The sequence below is a fragment of the Dermochelys coriacea genome, chromosome 3 (assembly GCF_009764565.3).
Source record: "Dermochelys coriacea isolate rDerCor1 chromosome 3, rDerCor1.pri.v4, whole genome shotgun sequence".
NCBI lineage: Eukaryota > Metazoa > Chordata > Testudines > Dermochelyidae > Dermochelys > Dermochelys coriacea.
The window spans coordinates 82,286,651-82,308,205 of record NC_050070.1 but is presented as its reverse complement, the minus strand read 5'-3'; the positions used below and the strand labels follow the sequence as shown (position 1 = coordinate 82,308,205).

General features: G+C 41.6%; 1 protein-coding gene across 13 annotated transcripts in view; it reads left to right on the top strand.

Annotated features, from left to right (window-relative positions):
• The first annotated feature begins 2,854 nt into the window (after window positions 1-2,854).
• Window positions 2,855-21,555, top strand: part of ATG5 (autophagy related 5) — a 116,660-nt gene continuing 97,959 nt past the window's right edge. For 3 of the 13 annotated variants that reach the window (XM_038393704.2, XM_043510749.1, XM_043510748.1), the window contains exons 1-4: window positions 3,165-3,304; window positions 7,380-7,540; window positions 10,588-10,715; window positions 17,961-18,039. In XM_038393704.2, coding sequence (XP_038249632.1) covers window positions 7,433-7,540; window positions 10,588-10,715; window positions 17,961-18,039 — 315 coding nt within the window. In that variant the 5' untranslated portion in view covers window positions 3,165-3,304; window positions 7,380-7,432. The other 10 variants (XM_038393698.2, XM_038393699.2, XM_038393706.2 and 7 more) reach the window with 10 other exon arrangements.

Below are 21,555 nucleotides of genomic sequence, written 5' to 3'. Positions count from 1 at the left end.
CAAAAAACCAGACAGGGTCCACACAGATAAACAATAGAGAATTGGGGAGCAATAAATAAATCACCATGATTACAGGCATGCAAACCATTTAAGAAATGACTATACAGTTATTGTAAAGATTCTTGATTATTCATGCAGTTAGCCAGGAAGACCCTTAGTATTTGTGTACTTTTACCAGATTTTCCCATTACTTGGGGTATGCTCATTTATTGGGGTTACTTGTTTGGGTTTTTTCCCCATAGTGCAATTATTTTTTCTTCTCCATTGTAAGTGCAGCTTTTATTTTGGTGAGTTTTGCACATAGATGCAGAAATGTGGGCTTGCGCATTCAAAAGTTCTGCAGCCGCTGCTCATGAGCCCAAGCCTTCATTGTTGCAGAAGATTTTTGCCCTTGGGAAGGATGTAAGATGACACCATATAATACACTTACTGAATATTTGTGAATCAGCTTCTACACACAAGCAATGATGTGTGAACATGGGATTGTAAGGGCTGGATTCACAGGCAAGATAAATGCAGCAAAAAGCAATCCTAAAATTTGTGAACTGTTATGAGACTTCACGTAGACAAATAGTGATAAGAGACTCTTTTAAATACTCAAAATGTGTGACGCAGAGTTTGATGGAATGTAGGGAAATTATTTCACTGCATCGAGTCTCCTGTAGCAGTAAAGTAGCACCGCGGCAGCAGGATTTTATATTTTTTGGTGGCGTCCAGAAAAGGTCCAAGGGAGTTTTGCTGTGGGAGGGCGCTTGGGGTCAGTACTGGGTTTACAATGGTGCCAATGGCGCCATAGCACCAGGCCCACCCTGAGAAAGGGCCTATTACAGACCCCTCTAACCCATCCACATAGCCAGGTCTGGCCCCTCGCCTGGGGCAGTCCAGCACACAGGCCTTGCTGTGTGAGCAGCTCTCAGCCAGCAGGTTCCACTCGCCTGTAGGGGGCTCATCACCCAGCAGCTGGGGGCCACCATGCGGGCTCGGCAGGGCTGCTGGCCACAGGGCCAATAGGTGTGGGTGGGCTGGGTGGGATCTTGGGAGTCACATCCCAGGGATCTGCACCGCTCCCCAGCACAGCTCCAGTGCTGCTCTGAGCTGTCTCTGCTGCCTGGGACCTGTGGGGCCCCACCTGCTCCCCGGGGGAAGAGCCACCTGGGACTGGTGCAGAGGCTGGGCCAGTCTCAGCGGACAGTGCGGTGGGGCTCAGCTGAGTGGGTCCTGCCAGGCATGTGGGTCCTGAGGGAGCCTGGGCTGGGTAGGCTCTGCTCCTGCTCCAGCCTGGCTGATTGCACCACTCCCAAGGGGCTGGAGTTATCCTGCCCCAGGACCAGCTCTGGCTGCGCTGCCGACTCAGCTTGGCAGACACAGTCACCTCCCATCAGGGCCGGCTATTGTGGCCGGGGGTCAGGGTGTGGGAGAGTAGGTCTCTAGTGGGTCTGGGGGGGTGCTGGGCTGTGGAGGGTGGGGAGATCTGTGTGTGTTGGGGGGCTGTGCAGTGGGGGATATCTGTGTGTCGGGGTGCTGGGAAGTGTGGGGGGTCTGTGCGGGGACACTGTGCAATTGTGGCGGTGGGGGTCACTGTGCAGTGAGCGGATGGGGGGGCTCTGGGCAGGGAGGTGCAGGGTGCTCTGCAGTTGTGGGAGGGCTGTGGGGGGTGTTCAGCAAGGGGGGCACTGGGCAGTGAGAGGAGCTGTGGGGGAGTTCTGGGTAGGGGGGGCTGTGCTGGGCATAGTGGTCTGTGAGAGGGCACTGGACATGGGGGTTTGTGGGGGTCTCTGGGTGGTGTGGCACTGGGTGTAGGGAGTCAGAGGGGTGCTGGGCAGGGGGGGTAGCATGGTGCAGCCTGGGCCTGCCCCCAAGGGGAAGAAGCATGATGGCAGCGCAGGGCCAGGCTGGCCAGTGTGTGTCTGGCAGCTCCCGGTTTGTAAACAGCGCCCTTGTACTGGGCTGGGTGGAGCAGGGCTGTCCCTGCCATGCCGTGACCCATCTCCCATTGTTCCCAGCCAGCCCCTTGCTCTGAGGACTCTGCCCCCCTGCACTATGTCCCCATGGGGGCCCACAAAAGGTTAATTCAGCCCTTTTTGGGGTGCAGGCTCTGGGATGGAGTTGGGGTGCGGGAGGGTTGCAAGCGACGGGGAGTTTGAGTGAGGAGTGCAGGCTCTGACCTGGGGCAGGGGATTGGGGTATAGGAAGGGGTGCCGACACGTGGGCTCTGGGAGGGAGTTAGCAACTCAGCACCTCATCCAAGAGAAAGGAGCTGCAGTGATTTCATGCAGACGCAGAAACCGAGAGAAGACTCTTTTACATATTCAGAATGCGAGCTGCAGAGTTTGAGGGCGGGCGGGCGTGTGTGTTCGCTATTTCCCAGCACTCCGGCTCCTGGCCGGAGCAGTGAGGTCGCCCTGCAGCACTTGGACAGGACAGAGAGGAGCTGCGGGAACTGGGCTGCCTGGGCCTTTCAGAAGCCGGCCCCAGGAACCCGCCCTCGGCTCCGCGGCCGGGTCCTGTGAGGAGAACGAAAAGAGCCTCTGCACACCCCGCCCCCCCCCATTTGCGAGCACAGCCGGTGGCTCATCCCACGGGGTCACTGTCCCCCCTCCCTAAATGGGGGGTTTGTCCCTCACAGGGTCAGGCAGCGTCTCACCCCCCCCCCCTCCGGGCTTAACCCCGGCTACCGCCGCCCCCCGATTTTACTCCTTCAGCCCCTCTCCTGCCGCTACCTACGGTAGCTTGATCCCCCCTGGCCAGTACATTTCTGCCCCCTGCTCAGATCCTGACACTCTCCCCCCCCCCCGCTGCGATTTGCCCCCCCCCCCAATCCTTTTAAACCCCTCCAAAGAGGAGGCAGCAAATGGTAAGCAGAAGGGAGGGCAGAGGCCACCGCGAAGGTCACTGGGCATGCTCAGTGCACCCAAAGCAGGGAATTGGGAGAGGGAGCCGTTTGCGTCCTAGGCCAGACTCGCCACTGCGCGCGCACCTCCCTCGGCTTAGCTGAGCCCGGCCTGGTCAGCCCCGGCCCCGGCCCCGGCCGGAGCGGCGCCTCCGGGACACCGTCTCTGCCCCACCCACGCAGCGATGAGCCGCAAGTCCCCACCCGGGAGCGTCTTCGTGACGTCATTCTTCCGCGCCGCCGCCGCCACTCGCCTTTGCTGCGAGTTCCGGCGTCGCGGACAGTAAGAGGGGTTTTCCCACGAGGGCGGAAGGCTCTGCTCACGTGACAGGCGGAGTGCCCGCTGAGTGGCGGAGAGCGCCTCCCCCTGTGTCACACATGCGCGCGGCTGGGGGGCGCGCGGAAGAGGTTCAGGTAATAGGTTTCTTCCCCTCCCCCCCCCCACCAGGAGGCGCGGCCCCTCGTGGGTGTGAGTGACTGGGGATGGGGCACGTGGAGCCGATGCGTGGGGTGTGGGCGGGATGGAGATGAGACTGGAGGTGACTTGGGCGGGGAGCTAGTTGGGACTGGGATGAGGCGAGGGGGGGTGAGTCGGTGGGGGCAGGGGGCAATGGGGGAGGCGGAGTGAGCCTTCATGCTGGCTTCCTGCTTACTGGCACCATCCGGCTCTCAGTGATTCCAGAGCAAATTAGCTCTGTTTATAGGTGAATAGATGTTTTTGCTCCCTGAGTTTTTCCTGTGGTCTGGAAGTCACCTGGGTTTTTTGTGGTTAGTCAAGAATGCCAGAGATTCTGCAGTCATTCAGGAGGCCTTGGTGGGCCAGAGAGCAGTCCAGCCCATTATGCTGTGTTGACTGGGCAGGACTAATGTAGTAATTGTAATAAACCTTCTTTTTGTCAGCCAAATAAGTGTGAATGTCTCCAAATATGCGTGGAGAACAGCTGGAGTAAGGAGACAATATTTTAATATACTGACTTATTTGCTACTATCTGGTTTTCTTTGGTTAGTTTTTTGTTCTGATCATAGTTATGGGCCCATCACTGGGTATGTCTACATTGCATATCTGAGCTAACTTTAACTTATCTAGCTCTGGTACAGGAGCAGTGAAGCTGCAGCAGCTCAGGCTTCAGCGTGGGATAGCTACCTGAGTAATTACCCAGAGTTCTGGATGGGCTTGTCCAGCCTGCACTGAAGCCTAACCTGCTGTGACTTCACTTCCAGTACCCATGCTAGGTAGGTTAAAGCTAGATCACCTGTGTCTACAGGAGCTACAGTCACACCCTGTGATGCAGTGTAGACATGCCCACTGTGTCCTGCTGATTCACCTGGGTCTTCAGTGCAGACAAGACTTTGTAGGAAGACTGTGAAAATGTTTTTCAGCATTATTAGTACTAGTTCACCAGTAAGCAATCTTAGGAGACCTAATGTAGCTAGTCCATGAGTGCTGCTGTTTTAAACACCATGTTATGTCTGGTTTGAGCAAGGTTGTATTAAATGTTGCTTAAAATGCAAATAGCCTGGCCACACTAGGGCTCTGCATGTTGCTGACGCTGGCAGAGATGGATGGTTTTTGGAAAATTTCTTTAATATAGGCACATCTATTCATGCGCTTGGGTGGGGAATGAGGTAGTTCATTAGGTCTGTCTGCATTCCCCAGCCCTCCCCATCTTCCATTCTCCCCCTGCTGCTCTGTTTTGTTGTGCAGTTACTGGTAATTCTGAAGATGCTATTCTGTAATCAGCTAGCCTTTAGTCAGAGTCATTGTTAAAGATTAATTGACTTCATTTTAAAACGAACATAGACTTGTTAAAATCAGTTACTTTGGCTTTTAAAACACACCTATTCTTACAAGTATTGCAGTTCTAACTCTAACTTGTGAAGAATGCTTTTTTAAAAATATAGAGCACAGAAGACTGGTCTGCACTTGAAACGCTACAGTGGTGCAGATACAGTACTTCGGAGTAGACCAGGGGTGGGCAAACCATGGCCCGTGGGCCAGATCTGGCCCTTCAGATGCTTTAATCCGGTTCTCGAGCTCCCGCAGGGGAGCACAGACTGGGGCTTGCCCTGCTCTGCGTGTGCCATGGCTCCCAGAAGCAGCAGCATGTCCCCACTCTGGCTCCTATGCATAGGAGCAGCCAGGGGGCTCCACATGCTGTCCCTGCCCCAAGTGCCAATGGGAGCTGCGGGGGCAGCACCTGTGGACAGGGCAGCATGCAGAACCTCCTGGCTTCCCTCACCCCCTCCCACAGGCCAACCCACTACCTCAGCCCGGAGCCCCTTCCGCACCCCAACCCCCAATTTCATGAGCATTCATGACCTCCTATACAATTTCCATACCCAGATGTGATCCTCAGGCCAAAAAGTTTGCCCACTCTTGTGTAGACACTGCAAGAAGGGTTCTCCCATAGGCATAGGTAATCCACCGCCCAGAGGCAGTAGCTAGGACAGTGGAAGAGTTCTTCAGTCGACCTAGAGCTCGCTGTCTACACCATAGATGGGTTAACCTAATTTTTTTTAGTGTAGACCAGGCCTAAGCCTTGTTACTAGGCAGAGTGCTGCTGAATGATTTAGGTTCTCTTTGGGAATATCTATGCTGCAATTAAAAACCTATGGCTGGCCCATGCCGGCTGACTCGGGCTCAGGCTGTGGGGCTGTTTAATTGCAGTGTAGACTTCTGGGCTTGGGCTGCAGCCCAGAGTCTGGGACCCTCTCACCTCGCAGGGTTCTAGAGCCCATGCTCCAGCCCAAGCCTGGAAATTTACACTGCAGTTAAACAGCCCCACAGCCCAAGTCCCATGGGCCTGAGTCAGCTGGCAGAGGCCAGATGCAGGTGTCTAGCTGCAGTGTAGACAGACGCTTTGAGAATACAAGTGCTCCCACCTCTGTGTATGAACCAGGATAATTTAGAAGGTGCATGCCTGCTCATCATCAGTTTGCAAACAGCTAGAAGATAATAAGGTGATCAAATAACCATGGATTTGTCAAGAACAAATTGTGTCAAACCAACCTAATAGCTTTCTTTGACACAATAACAAGCCTTGTGGATGTAGGGAAGCAGAGGATGTGGTATATCTTGACTTTAGTAAGGCTTTCAAACTGTCTTGCATGATCGTCTCATAAACAAACTAAGGAAATACACCCTAGATAGAGCTACTATAAGGTGGGTGCATAACTGGTTGGAAAAGTGTTCCAGAGAGTAGTTATCAAGTGATTCACAGTCAAGCTGGAAGGTCGTATTGAGTGGGGTCCTGCAGGATCAGTTCTGGGTCCAGTTCTGTTCAATATCTTCATCAGTGATTTAGACAATGGCATAGAGAGTACACTTATAAAGTTTGTGGATGATACCAAGCTTGGAAGAGTTGCAAGTGCTTTGGAGGATAGGATTAAAATTCAAAATGATCTGGACAAACTGGAGAAATGGTCTGAAGTCAATAGGATGAAATTCAATAAGGACAAATGCAAAGTACTCCATTTAGGAAGGAACAATCAATTGCACCCATAAAATGGGAAATGACTGCTTAGGAAGGAGCACTGTGGAATGGGATCTGGGGGTCATAGTGGATCACAAGCTAAATTTGAGTCAACAGTGTGACATTGTTGCAAAAAAAGTGAACATCATTCTGGGATGTATTAGCAGGAGTTTTGTAAGCAAGTCACAAGAAGTAATTCTTCTGCTCTACTCTGTGCTGATTAGGTCTCAGCTGGAGTATTGTGTCCAGTTCTGGGTGCCACGTTTAAGGAAAGATGTGGACAAATTGGAGAAAGTGCAGAGAGGGGCAACAAAAATGATTTCAGGTCTAGAAAACATGACCTATGAGGAAAGATTGAAAATATTGGGTTTGTTTAGTTTGGAGAAGAGAAGACTGAGAGGGGCTATGATAGCAGTTTTCAAGTACATAAAAGGTTGTTATGGGGGGAGGGAGGAAAGGGGGAGACAAAATATTGTCCTTAACCTCTGAGGATAGGACAAGAATCAATGGGCTTAAATTGCCGCAAGGGCGGTTTAGGTTGGACATTAGGAAAAACTTCCTAACTGTCAGCATGGTTAAGTACTGGAATAAATTGCCTAGGGAAGTTGTGGAATCTACGTCATTGGAGATTTTTAAGAGCAGGTTAGGCAAACACCTGTCAGGGATGGTTTAGATAATACTTAGTCCTGCCATGAGTGCAGGGGACTGGATTAGATGACCTCGAGGCCCCTTCCAGATCATCACTATCTCCTACATGTCTGACAGCTAAGTAATTTGTTAACTTTTGTATATTTTGTTCTTTAATGTTCTGCTATTTAATTCATATTACCTGTAAACCATTTCAGCCAATTCTTCTTTTTTTTTGTAGCAATTAATAAATTTGGTAACTTGATAAATAGAACTCTGTTCTTATTACCTTGTGTCATAGGAACATAGTAAAGGGAGTACTGTAAAATTTTGTATCTTTTATTTGAAAAAGCTGATCTTGCTTTTTGTCTTTTGGCGGTGTGGCATAGTTCTGGTTGAAGAAATAATTTAGTCTACATGTCCTTCAGTACCCATTGGAAGAATGACAGATGACAAAGATGTGCTTCGAGATGTGTGGTTTGGACGAATACCAACCTGCTTCATGCTGTATCAGGATGAGATAACTGAAAGGGAAGCTGAACCTTATTATGTAAGTACAATGAAGATAGGCAGGGCTAGCCCAATCACATCTGGGTTTTTTCAGGCTCTTTGTTGTTGATGCTTCAGGTGGGGAATCTTTTTTTGTGTGTGTTTGTTTTTTTTAAATGCAAGCAAGAGTGGGTGTTTTAGTATAGGTGGTGACTAGGTAGTTGTTGGTGTTCTTAACAGTATTCCACCTAGACTTGATCCAAGGAGAGTTAGATGACACAGTGAGTTTAAAAAAGAAAGGGGTGTCAGGCCTGTGCTAAAACTCTCACCATTATTACCATTCATGGAACTGTAATAATGAGAGTGCTTTAAAAGGTGTAGGCAGGACTTTTCACTTGAACCTCAAATTAATTGTGTTGCATACATGGGCATGGTGATGTCTGTCCAGTTTGTGCAATGAATGCCTTTAAATGTATGTGAATAAGGTTGCTGGTTTCACTGGAAAATAATGGATGTGTCCTAAGAAGTGTTACCCTATTAGAAGTAGATGGAACATATTTATAATATTTCTTTAGACTAAGGGCTAGTCTACATTACCACACTACGTTGGTGCAACTGAGCCGCTGTGACGCGTCTGGTGAAGACGCACTATGCCAATGGGAAAGCGCTCTTCTGTTGGCATAATTACTCCACCTCAACAAGAGGCGGAAACTGTATCAGCAGGAAAATGTCTCCCGCCAACTTAGCACTGGTGTGGTATTGGAAGGGAAGAAACAAGTTAGTTACTTTTCAGAAGGTTTAACCTATAGGGTGATCTAGGCATTTGTGAAAAATATTTATAGGCTTTACTAAAGTTCTGAAATCCTAAGAACAGATAAATGAATTAGTTCAATTGAGAGAAACTAAACATCCAAGGTTGAAATGTTTTTTTTTTTCTTTTAAAGTTACTTACCTAAATCCACAGTGAGTCACCTAAATGTAAGTGGCCTGATTTTCATATATGCTAAGTATCTTCAGCTTCCATTGATCTAATGTGAACTGTAGGTGCTTGAGATCTCTGAAAATGTGGCCATTTTTACTTAGATGACTAGCTATGGATTTAGGTGCCTAACTTTAGGCACCTGCATTTGAAAATTTTGACTAAAATTACTAACATCAATGAAATGCCAATTAACTTGTGATCATACTGTCTGGTTACTTAAAAAACAGAAACAAAATCATATTCCCACATTATACTATTCCATACTTAATTGGTATTACAATTTGGACTACAGTAGAATTGCTAAGCAAGATTTTGATGAAAGCAATGTTTGATGCCCTCTCACAAGAACCCTGCTAAAAGGGCTTCTGTGAAGGATTTGCCAAACATTATTGGCCACCTTGTTGCCCCACCCTACGCAGAAGAAAATTGGTCTGTAGAAACAGTGTACCTGTAATGTAGAAACATATCCCACATGGATCTAGCTGCAAAAGAAAACTAACAAGGGTCATGTGATACAGAAATAGAAAGATGCATGATAAATAAAAATTGATATTTTAAATCACAAATGTCTGGACCCCCGTCTCAAGCATAGGAACTGACTAGAATTAGTCTGTAAAGCTGTTTGAGGCCTTTGAATGAAATACGCTAAGTAACCTTGCAAAATTGTCATAATTTACCAGTTCAGGCACACAATTTTCTTGTCCAAACTTATTGTGATGACATTTAAAAAAATTTAAGATTATTTTAACTTGTCTCTCCCAATGTTAAATGCTTAAGCCAAGTGGGAAGAGATTCATGCAAATACAGGCTCTAGAAATGCAGTATTAAACCCTTAAATCTTGTGGGAATGCTAAATAGTATTTTTTTTTATTTTATTTTATTTTTTTTTTTACAAAAGGCTTCCATGTCAACTTGTTCTGATTTTGGTTTAATTTTTTTTAAAGTTAACCAATCTTTTGATTCAACCATTTAAACAGCATATTTTGAAGTCTATTTTAAAAAAAAACAACTACATTTTTATATAAGGGCTTTTCTGCTCACCTTATGTGTCTAAGGACCTTTTCAGTTAGTTCCTCTCTTACTGACTTTGTGAGGAAACATTGAAACTGATTCTATATAAGTGCAGTCAAATGTGAAAACTAGTTTAAAATATTCTTTTGCTACTTTAATATAATTACAATTTTTAATAATAGGTATAAAGGTTTCAGATGAGAAGTATGGACAGGTAAGAGTGTTAGGAGTAACTAATTAATTGATGGAGGATTCAATTATTTTTCTTGTCTTATACTTAGAGTTGCAAACTTTATGTTTTGGACAGTGTGCCTCTTCTGTTTGAGAAATAAATATATTTAAAAAGTGTCTTTGTTTCATTTTATAAAATGATAGTTTTTCCTTCTATTTTTGAGGGGGCAGTCAGTGGATTTTTAAGGACTGGGGAAAATACCCCTCAGGATTGTTGCGATCACATGTGAATATAAAATATGAAGAGGATGGAACTTGCGAGATGCAGAGAATGCACAGTGCACTAGGACATTGTTCATATGAATTGAACAGTATTTTGAAAAGTTCATATTACATATTTTTTAAAGTATCAAATGTTTATCTGATCAAAATTTTTAGCACAAGTGAATCTTTATTTTCAAGCAGTTCTTTATAGAAATGTATCTATCCTGTTTAATGGTATGGCATACTCTATTTTTATACCTGTTTGAAAGAAAAGGGTCCAGTTATGAGAAATGCAACTGGACCTGACCACTGAGTAATTTCTGCCTTTTAGTAATTACTTCCGTCTCCCTCCAGCTGCATTGAGTGAGGAAGAAAAAAACAATTTACAGACTATTTTTTGTGTTAAAATATTTTAAGTGCTGAAGCCAGTTATTTATTTTAAATCAAGTTTTGAATGTATCATTTGATAGTATTAACTTACTGGAGTTTAAGAAGCAAATTACTATTACTGTCTAAAAGTATGGCATGTTTTAAAAAAAAAAAAAAAAAAAAAAAAACCCAAAACACCAACTGCATATATTGTCTGTTTTTGAAAAATAGTATCTATGTTTGGCTGTATATTAGATTTCTAAAACTTCAAAAAAATAAATGACACCTGCTTGTACAAACTTTCCTTTCAGTTGCTTTTACCTAGAATAAGCTACTTGACACTGGTAACGGACAAAGTGAAAAAACACTTTCAGAAGGTTATGAGACAAGAAGATGTTACTGAGATATGGTTTGAATATGAAGGCACACCGCTGAAATGGTGAGTTGATATAACTTTGCATCATTAAACTTTGCATGTATAGTACTAAAAACTACTGTATAAGAAGATTGAGTTAAGCATGCTGTCATTTGCATCATAAACTAATCACATCTTACTGTAAAGACTGGAGTTTTAGTACAATGGCATCTTCTCAGAGAGACCCATCACAATATTACCATTTACAAAAATTCTGAATTAGTTTTGGGATGAGTGGTATTTAAACTCTGTCTCTCTGTAGAACACTTAATTAAATGCTTGCTGTGACAGATCTGATGCTTTGGAAGCATGGAATATTCAAGGACTGTTATATTGAGATATGACATGCTATGGATACATGGAATATTCACACTATTGTGTCAACTTTATAAATATTATATGCATCTTTATAAACTGGCTAGTAATTGTTTTCCTGGCTAAATGGGGGAGCTAACAAGTTTGTGGTGTTTGGCAACTGTTTCATGAACCTAGTTCCCTTTCTGCTTTCTGCTGTTGACTGTGAACTGTAAAAAGTAACATTACTAATCAATAATCTTTCATGGAATAATACTTCTCTTCCATAAATAAGGAACTGTTTTTAAAGCGGGTGATTTGAAATGTATGGTGTGTGCTATCTCAGTAGAAATAGCATTTGTTCTTAGTCAAGCATTGTACAAGGCAAACTGATTTTAACATGTTTTTAGATGCATTTCTATATGTTGTAGATGGGAAGAAAAATATTGATATTAGCCACTGGGGTCTCTGTGAAAACTAAATGTCATCTAGTGGACTCTGCTTTGCTTTGTACTGCTGACTTGCAAGTGACTCTCATGCTAATGATTTCCTATGACTTGTCTTGTGACTCTCACGCTAATGAATTACTATGAAAGGTGTTGCTTGAAATTGTTACTAGGGCTGTCGATTAATCACAGTTAACTTGTGATTAACTCAAATTAATTGTGATTAAAAAAATTAAATGCTTTTAATCACTCTGTTAAACAATAGAATATTAATTGAAATGTATTAAATATTTTTGTATGTTTTTCTACTTTTTCACATATATTGATTTCAGTTTTGACCCAATGCGAAGTGTGCAGTGCTCACTTTATATTTTTTATTACAAAGATTTACACTGTAAAAACACAACAGTATTTTTCAGTTCATCTAATACAAGTACTGTAGTGCAATCTTTGTCATGAAAGTTGAATTTAGAAATATAGATTTTTGTTTGTTACATAACTGCACTCAAAACCAAAACAATGTAGAACTTTAGAGCCTACAAGTCCATACATTCCTACTTCTTGTTCAGCCAATCGCTCAGACTAACAAGTTTGTTTACATTTAGGGGAAATAATGCTGCCTGCTTCTTATTTACAGTGTCAGCTGAAAGTGAGAACAGGTGTTCGCATGGCACTTTTGTAGCTGGTGTTGCAAGATATTTACATGCCAGATGCGCTAAAAGATTCGTATGTCCCTTCGTGCTTCGGCCACCATTCCAGAGGACATGCTTCCATGCTGATGACGCTTGTTAAAAAAATGTGTTAATTTAAATTTGTGACCGAACTCCTTAGGGGAGAATTCTATTTCTCTAGCTCTGTGTTTTACCTGGATTCTGCCATATATTTCATGTTATAGCAATGTCGCATGATGACCCAGCACATGTTTGTTTTAAGAACGCTTTCACTGCAGATTTGACAAAGGCAAAGGTGGTGTCATAACCACACAGCTAAGGGTAGCTTAGAATTCCTCCTTACCTGTGAGGGGTTAAGAAGCTCAAATAACCTGGTTGGCACCTTACCAAAAGGACCAATGGGGAAAGAAAATACTTTCAAATCTGTGGGGGAGGGGAGAAGACGTTGTTTGTGCTCTTTGTTTTTATGTTCCCTGGGGAAGCAGAGAAGCATCAGGTCAGAAAACTCCTTCTCCTAAAATCGTCCTAAAATGAGTCTCAATATTGCAAAAAGAGTAAGTAAATAAGCTTAGGGGGTCTTTCATGCGGGTCCCCACATCTGTACCCTATGGGGAAGGAACCCCGACAGAAAGTATCAATGTAAGATTTCTAAAGCTAGCTACAGCATTCGACCCAAGATTTAAGAATCTGAAGTGCCTTCCAAAATCTGAGAGGGACGAGGTGTGGAACATGATTTCAGAAGCAATAGGGAGGTGCTCCCAAGCATTATGGAACTCTGGCTTCCCATGGGAGATAAGAGAATGGACAACGTGAGAGCCATTGCATGGAGAAGTTTGTGGCCTTTCTTTGTAACATTACTACAGAATGGCCCATGGGTACCTTACTAGACCAGGGAACCTAAAATTACAAGGCATCCTCACATTTATTTAAGATGTTGGGTAATTTTCAGAGAGACGAGGTAGGTGAGTTATTGGACCAACTTCTATTGGTGAGAGAGACAAGCTTTGGAGCCACGGAGAGATCTGGGAAAGGTATTCCCAGCGTCACAGCAAAATGCAAGGTGGAACAGATTGTTTAGCATAAGTAGTTAGCTCATACTTTAAGGGATGGTTCAAGGTAGAGTGACCTGTTAACATCTCTGCAGTCATAGGACAAAAAGAGGGTATTAGTGGGTTATGAATTGTTATAATAAGCATTTAAATTTATATTCATTTTTCTGCTAGATACTACAAATTATGGACTGAATAGATCAATTGGATTTATGGCTTATTACAACAATCTGTAACCCACTAACCCCCCTTTTGGTCCTAAACTATCTCCTCTAACCTTCCGCTCTTTTAAGAAGCCTGAGGGGGGTGAAAAATGGAGTCTGTAGTGTGCCCAAAAGTTAATAAATCTGGGCTTTGGTGCATGGATCACGTTTGTGTGTTAACTCTTTCAATAGCTTAATAGATGACATGAATGGAAAAGGATCAATATAGATTCTTCTGGTACCATGCAAGAGAGAGCCCTTATGGCAGAGAAACAATGGTGAGATCGAGCTGATTATGCTGGTATTAGATTTTTGAAGGTGGCAGGCTAAGGGAACAGTAGCATTATAATGGAGTTGGGGGAACTCAAATGAACAAAGTATTGAGAGCTGTGTTTATATAAATTAAAAATAGTAAGCCTTTTTTGCACTATCAGGAGGTGCCATTACAATATATAATGTTAATGCTAAACAGTATTTAACAAATGCAGGTTGATATAGTCTGGCAACGTTAGGACATTATGCAAATAGAATGGGTAAGTTTGGTAATTGTTTTTAAATTTATTTTTTCTCCTCTATTGCTTTGAGAGGACTTAATGCACTAGTTCACTGACCAAGCAGTATTAAAAGTCCTCAAAAAAGATACATTTTAATTAAATGTTCACAGTCTACCTGAAAACTGGTGTATTGAAGCGCAAAGAAAACAAACCGTGGGGAGGGGGAAGTCTCTGATCACTATTTATAGAAAATTTACCCGTTAATTGACTAGAAATTTTGACTTACTATAATGTTGGTTTTTTAAAGCCGATTATGTCTTTTTATAATGGCATGTTGATGAGTTAAAAGTAAATATAAACAAAACTGCAGTGGAACTGCTACGTAAAAAGTCATTGCAAGAGTTTTAGTACAATATTCTGCACATTGGTGGAATGTAAATATATTGCTAATAAATGTGAACCCCCAGAAACTCACTCAAAGTAGTGATCTTTAAAGTATTGCTGATTAAAGTAGGAATTTTGCATTCTATTTTATGAACACACAATGAGAAACGGAAACATAACAAAAATAGAGATGTATGCTCTCTACCCTCTATCTCTGTATCCATCTTGCATATTTTGAGTTGGTTCCACATCTTAGTCCTAAACTGATGGCCACAGCTAGTTTCTTTTACTAAATGTTAATGCTCTAGGACCTGATCCTTCATTTCTGATACACCCAAAACTTCCACTGATGGAGGAGAAAATATGACAATTAGTAGACTTCAAATACATTGCATTTTCTCAACTTTCACCTTTACCAGAAATTGTGTCATGGGAATTCTTTTCTATCCTTTATGTGACTTATATGCTACACGTGTCTTATTTTATCACCACAGAAAAGTAGTTCTAGCATGAAAATAACAGTGCTCCTACTTGTTCTGGCTGACACACTTCATCTTCCCCAATGCTTTTTCAGAGCTTCAAAAAAAAAATTGTAAAGTTGATGACAGTTAATTTTCCTTAGTTGCCTTATGTCTTTTGAAAATAATAATGAACTTTAAATAGAGTTCTGCAGCTGCACACTTACACCTTACAAGCACCTGCTCTGTAATACTATAGCAACAACTAATGGATAGGACTGGAAGTGAAGTCACTGCTATGCATTTATAGATTAAAGCCGTGCCAAAACTAAGAATTGCTCCAGCAGCTTATAAAGAGAACTGTGGCCTCTTGGAATCTTTTCCTTTTTTATTTTCGCCCACAAGACCTGTCTGCCCTGGCTCAAAATCCAGTTCAGGCTGACTCTGGCAATCAAACAGTATATTCTGAACAGGAAACCTCCCTTAAGTAGTTTGCACAGTCATGTTGTCTGACTTTCTGCCCATTTCTTTGGTACTTGCTTACTTTAAAAAAAAAAAAATTCAAAATTTTGTATTTTTTTTTTTTTTATTTCTCCCCTGAGCTCTATAGGTTCAATGATCTGTGCTTACACGCCCCAACATGCTTTTTTGTTTGTAGTGTCCTATACAAAAGCATGCTTTAGAAACAGTGCTCCTGTGTCACAGCACTTCCCTAGAAGTTCAGTACTGTGTGAATGGGATGGAGAATGTAACTGTCCCCTCTGCTAACTAGTTAGTAACTCTGCTAACAAACAAATCCTCTTTCCCCCCCCCCCCTTCTGTTGGTGTGTTCATGCCCACTCTGTCTACCTCGGCTTAGAAACATCTTTTGTTTGAAAGAACTATAAAAGGTCTCTCTGCAGGTGCTGCTCAATACCATAGGTGTTCCTGACTCCTAATACACTTCAGGTTAGAAGTTCTGAAAATGAGTGGAATGCAGTCTTGTGGCATTATTTTAAGTCTGTGATGGCTTGGAGTTAAATGCTAGTGCGTGCACATTAGTGCTGCTTCAGAATTTTAGAAGAAGAAACCATCTTGTTTGTAGCTCTGAAGATTGCGATATTCTAGTCATAGCATTTTAATTTTAATGGGGATTCATGTTTCTGCTTAGCAAGTGATTTCTCTGGTGGAGATTCTGTCTGCAGAATTAGCCTCAGAAGTACTGTGGTGGGAACAAAGTGACATGAATACTTCCTCATAAAAGGATCCAGCTAAGGACATGCGCTGGAAGCAGTTGTTGAAGAACACTTATTTTTCTTAAGCATGTGAATTTATTTCGTACTCTCTGAAGTAAGGAGACCAAAGGGAAAAGGTAGCAGAGGTATACCAAGAAGTTTATTTTTGTATTAGTTGGTATCTCTATTTGTATAGATGTCATGCAATATGTTCCCTCTGTAGTAGTGTAATTCTTAAAGGAAGTCTGCACTTACTTTGACTGGTGGACTAAATAAAATATTTTTCCATGACTTGCCTTTGCAGGTCTTTTTATTGTAGGACTCATGTGCCAGGACTGCACGCCACAGAACTTCTACAAGTTAAGAACCCTTAGCAATAAAAACATGTGCATTAATAATGGATTCATATTTTTTAAAAGTCCTGCTCTGTATCCATCCTTTGTTCTCATTTTCTACCATCAAAAAGCAATCATGGAGCCACTCTCTTATTCTTTCTCCCTTTCTAACTAATGTTAGGAAATTTTAAATAGCTAAACTCAAAAGAATATCAACTTAAAAAAAATCACACTTCTATCAGAATTTTTAACCTACTATACATGTCTCAAATGCAGTGTTATTGGAGCTGTGTTGGTCCAAGATCCCAGACTTGAAGAATTCTATGTAAGCTCAAAAGTTTCTCTCTTTCACCAACAGAAGTTGAACCAATAAAAGATATTATCTCTCACATTTTATATCTCTAAACTTGTCTTAGCTTTTGGGCTAACTAGCCAGCAGATGGTGCTGAAGCACTAGACTGTTTTTATATATATTTTCAGCTGTTACGAAAATGTTCTGGTATATCTAGAAATGATGTTTTCTTCTCCTTCAATCCGTCCTCTTTAAGGCCCCCGTCTTGGAAAGTCTTAAATACATGTTTTTGACTGTATGTACTGTGAGCAATCCCAATTCAGAGGGACTACTTAATGTCTGAAGTTAAGCACATGCATAAATATATGAAGGATCAGGGCCTAAGAGAACAGTTTTACTTTGTCATGTTTCCAAAAATACTAATTTCTAAGGTCTTTGAAGGTATAAGAGAATTGAGCATGATATGCCAAGTCCAAGAGAAAATTCTACTGAGTACTAAGCATTTGTCATATTTCATTAAGAGAGACATTTAACAAGATGGAGTACTTGTGGCACCTTGGAGACTAACAAATTTATTAGAGCATAAGCTTTCGTGAGCTACAGCTCACTTCATCGGATGCACCTGTTATATGTAGCTCACGAAAGCTTATGCTCAAATAAATTTGTTGGTCTCTAAGGTGCCACAAGTACTCCTTTTCTTTTTGCAAATACAGACTAACACGGCTGCTACTCTGAAATTTAACAAGATGGTCGTTTTTAGATTTCTGTACAAAAAGATTTGTAGAAAAGTTTTATGAAGTAAATATTTGGGAAAGGTTTAAAATACAATATTTTTTCTTGACCAGGCCTGTAGTTTATTGCAAAAGGCCAGCTTTTATGACATAGTAAATTTTCTCTACATTTTTTACTTCAAGGTAGAAAGTGAACACTTAAAGGGTGCAGTCTGTGTTGTTCGTAAACCTTAAATCCCAGTTTCCCTATACATTTTCCTTTTATTTTATTCTGACTAGTTTTACAGTAATGGGGTTAAAAAATGGCACAAATCCTGCCTGGCCTTGCCTCACTCAACCTACCTGCCAACATGCCTTTAGTTCTGCTGCCTGTTTACAATCATTCCCTTCGGCTGTAAGCCGGGAGGTGGGATAGGGAGTCATGTCCAGAGTTAATATGATATTGTGTAAGATTGAGTATAAAACTTGTAGTTAGAAACTGTTGAGTTCTAGTCCCGACTCTGCCAGCGACTAAGCCAAGTCAATCATCTCTCCTTGTACAGGGCTTTGAGCGTGCTTAATGCTGATGAAAAAGGTGGGGAATAACTGGCAGTTTTGAAGTTGGGAACTGGAAGTATATTTTCTGTTATATGTAATTCTAAATGTAAAACTTGTGTGCATTTAATATACTCTTCCTCCCCCCCCCCCTCATTTTTTAGGCATTTTCCGATTGGATTGCTATTTGACCTTCATGCATCAAATACAGCCCTTCCTTGGAACATCACAGTACATTTCACGGTACGATTAAAATACGTTCTTTCTCTGGTTAAAAATAAATCAGCTTAGTAAGAACTGCATGAAACTTTGAAACCAGAAGAAGGTTTCATAATTATACTTACACCTATTGCTCAAGTATATACTTTTTTTTTTTTTTTTTTTTTTTGGAAGGGGAAAGTTTGTGCTTCAGTACAACTTTTCAGAACTTTTGGAAATTCAGAGCTGGCTTTTTCTGTCTAACAAGTATGCATATGTGTTTAAATGACCTGTCTTGGAAAATGACTCTCTGTTTTAATCTAAAAAATGAACTGTTTGCTTCAGGATAAATTGTTTGGATATATGCTAGTGCAGTTGAGTAGAGGAGAAGGCAAGAACTCTCTGCAGTTGTCTTTTGATTCATTGTAACTTGAGAAGGAAAGTCACAGAGTGCTTGTTTCTTTGGAAATATTTGGAGGGGCATAGGCTTATACAAATCTTTGAAAAATCAGATGACTGTTTGGTATATTGAAAGCACACTTGGTCTGGGTCCCCTTCAAGGACTTAAGTAAAATGAGTTTGGTAGCCTTGCAACAGTTTAGACACTGGGGGAAAACAGTGCGCTGATTACACATCGTAAAACTGTCAGATATAATTTAGTAGTGTTACTGATCTTTGCTCAGGAGAGTAGTTGCACTGAATTAGCATTGAACTTGAATTTTGCTACACCCAGTAGTCATACACAGTACTTTCAAATATGAATTGAAGTCAAAATCACAAAAGAATCTTCCATGCCATATTAGCAATTTTCATAATTTTAAAATAAAAACAAAACTCTTTTTCGATTGTAGAGATGCAAAAGAGTTAACATGGTGAACAAAATATTTTGTTGCTAGGAAAAACTGGCTTGTTGACTGATTTTGTGTGTTTTGTGATTTTGAAATGGAAAGCAAAATTAGGAAGTATTTACTTAGGTTGTTCTGAATGCCCTCACTAATTGAGCTGAGGGACATTCGAACAATTTTTAAAAAGTTTAGGAAGTCGTGCTATCAGGAACACTCGAGATGAATCATTGGTACTTGTGACATCATTTTGGAGAACTGTGGCTGTGTGTAAGTCTGCTGGGAAGATTTTAAACAAATTCATCACTTCTGGAATTGTGTGCACCTATTTTGTCTGAATCCTTTGCCTTAATGTTACACTAACAGTTGTTTCACATTACATTTCCTTTAGTTACTATTTTTTATTAAATATAAATGTAACTTCTTAGAAAATAATTGAAAATACAAGTATTTAAGAAAAAGTGTAAGCTATACAAGATAAAAGAATGTAGATGAGTTGAGGCAATATGGGTTATGATTCCTAGAGGAATAGGTAAGGAAACAAGCCAATCCGATATTTGAATAAGATAAAATAAGATTCATGCTATACACTTCTTTCTACAGAAATTTCCTTTTAAAAAGAATATGGAAGTGTCCAGGAATGCCTATTCTGATTCTTTTAGGAAGTGTGCCCTCTAATTGAGTTCCTTACAGCGTGCACCTCTAAGCATCATCTTTAAAATGAGTTTTCAAAGATAGGCATGTTGCAGAGAAGCCACCAGAACTCTTGAGCTCCTTTTGGAAATACCTGAAAGATAGGTGGCATTGACAAAGCCTTCTTGAAAATGTCCAAATGATACCGTAGACCCTGTTCAATTTCTTAGATTGTGCCATGTAATCATTGCACGTTCTAAGAAAAGTAGCTTTTACTGGCCCGTTTCCTGTATTAACCACATCATGAGTACAAACATTCTAAGAATCTAAATGGTGTCTTGAGGTACATTTTTGACATCATAACACTATCACAGATGGAATAAGAGAGAGGGACTTGCCATTTTTTTTGCTGTTTTCATTCATGCCTAACACAAGCAATCGGCTACCAATTTTGTGAGCTCTTACACATGCCATACATTATGGAGCATGCAGCCTTGGAACCTACATAATTTGATTTGAATGTGTGATTTAAATAATTCTTCACTGGCAGAGTGAGAAAACACACGATTGGGGGGGGGATAACATGGGTGGAAGGGAAGGTTGAAGAGAAGGGTCATAGGTGCAACAAAAGGGAAATCGGTGGTGGAATCTGCTCGGCATCTTAGATGTCCGTATACAAATGCAGGGAGTATGGGGAATGAACTGGAATTATTAGTATATAAAATAAATTATGACTTAATTGGCATCACAAAGACTTGGCGGGATAAGTCTCATGACTGGAATATTGGTGTAGAGGGCTATAGCTTGTTCAGGAAAGACAGGAGGGGTAAAAGGGAGGAAATGTTGCACTATATGTCAAGAATATATACATTTGTTCTGAGGTCCAGAAGGAGATGAGAGGCAGACCAGGTGGAAGTCTCTGGGTAAAGATATTTGGAGAAAACAAATAGGGGCAACATCATGGTAAGGGTGCATACTATAGACCACCAAATCAGGGAGAGGAGGTGTATTGGGCATTTCTAGAACAAACAGAAGTATCCAAAACACAAGATAGAAACGGGAGGCTTTAACTTCAGACATCTGTTGGAAAAGTAATTTGGCAAAATAATTCAATAATTTCTTCCAGTATCTTTCTGCGTATTTAACTATACATATTTAGCTGCAATTTTAACCACAGTTCCTCCTTCACTTGCCAAGATGAGAATTCAGAATTGCTCTCCATGTTTCCTTCTGCTGTTGCAAGGAAAGTGCAGAACCTTGAACTTGGGTCTTGGAAGGTAAATGAAAGAAAGTAATTTTGATCAGTTCTAAGATGCATTTAAATGAATACACATAATGGTCTGTTACTTAACTTGAGAGGTAGAACAGTTTTAATACTACATACAAGCGTTACTGGCTATGCAGATCTCAAAATTGTCTGTGTGCTTTAAGGGGCTCATACTCAAAAGCTCCTCTTTTGTGTAAAAGCAAATTTTATACCTAGGCCCTGTACCTACAGACAATTGCGTACATGTTTAAAGCATGTTTAAAGCTTAAATGTTTGCAATATCAGAGCCCTACATAAGAACGGCCATACTGGGTTAGACCAATGGTCTATCTAGTCTAGTATCCGGTCTTCCGATAGTGGCCAGTGTCAAATGCTTCAGAGGGAATGAACAGAAAAGGTAATCCATTGAGTAATCCATCCTCTGTCATCCATTCCCAGCTTCTGGCAAACAGAGGCTAGGGGCCCCGTCCCTGCCCTTCCTGGCTAATAACCTTTGATGCGCCTGGTCTCCATGAATTTATCTAGTTCTTTTTTGAACCCTGTTATAGTCTTGGCCTTCACAATGTCCTCAGGCAAAGAGTTCCACAGGTTGACTGTGCATTGTGTGAAGAAATACTTCCTTCTGTTTGTTTTAAACTTGCTGCCTATTGATTTCATTTGGTGACCTCCTAGTTCTTGTGCTTTGAGAAGGAGTAAATACCACTTTCTTATTTACTTTCTCCACACCAGTCATGATTTTATAGACCTCTATCATATCCCCACTTAGTTTTCTCTTTTCCAAGATTAAAAGTACCAGTCCTATTAATCTCTACTCATACG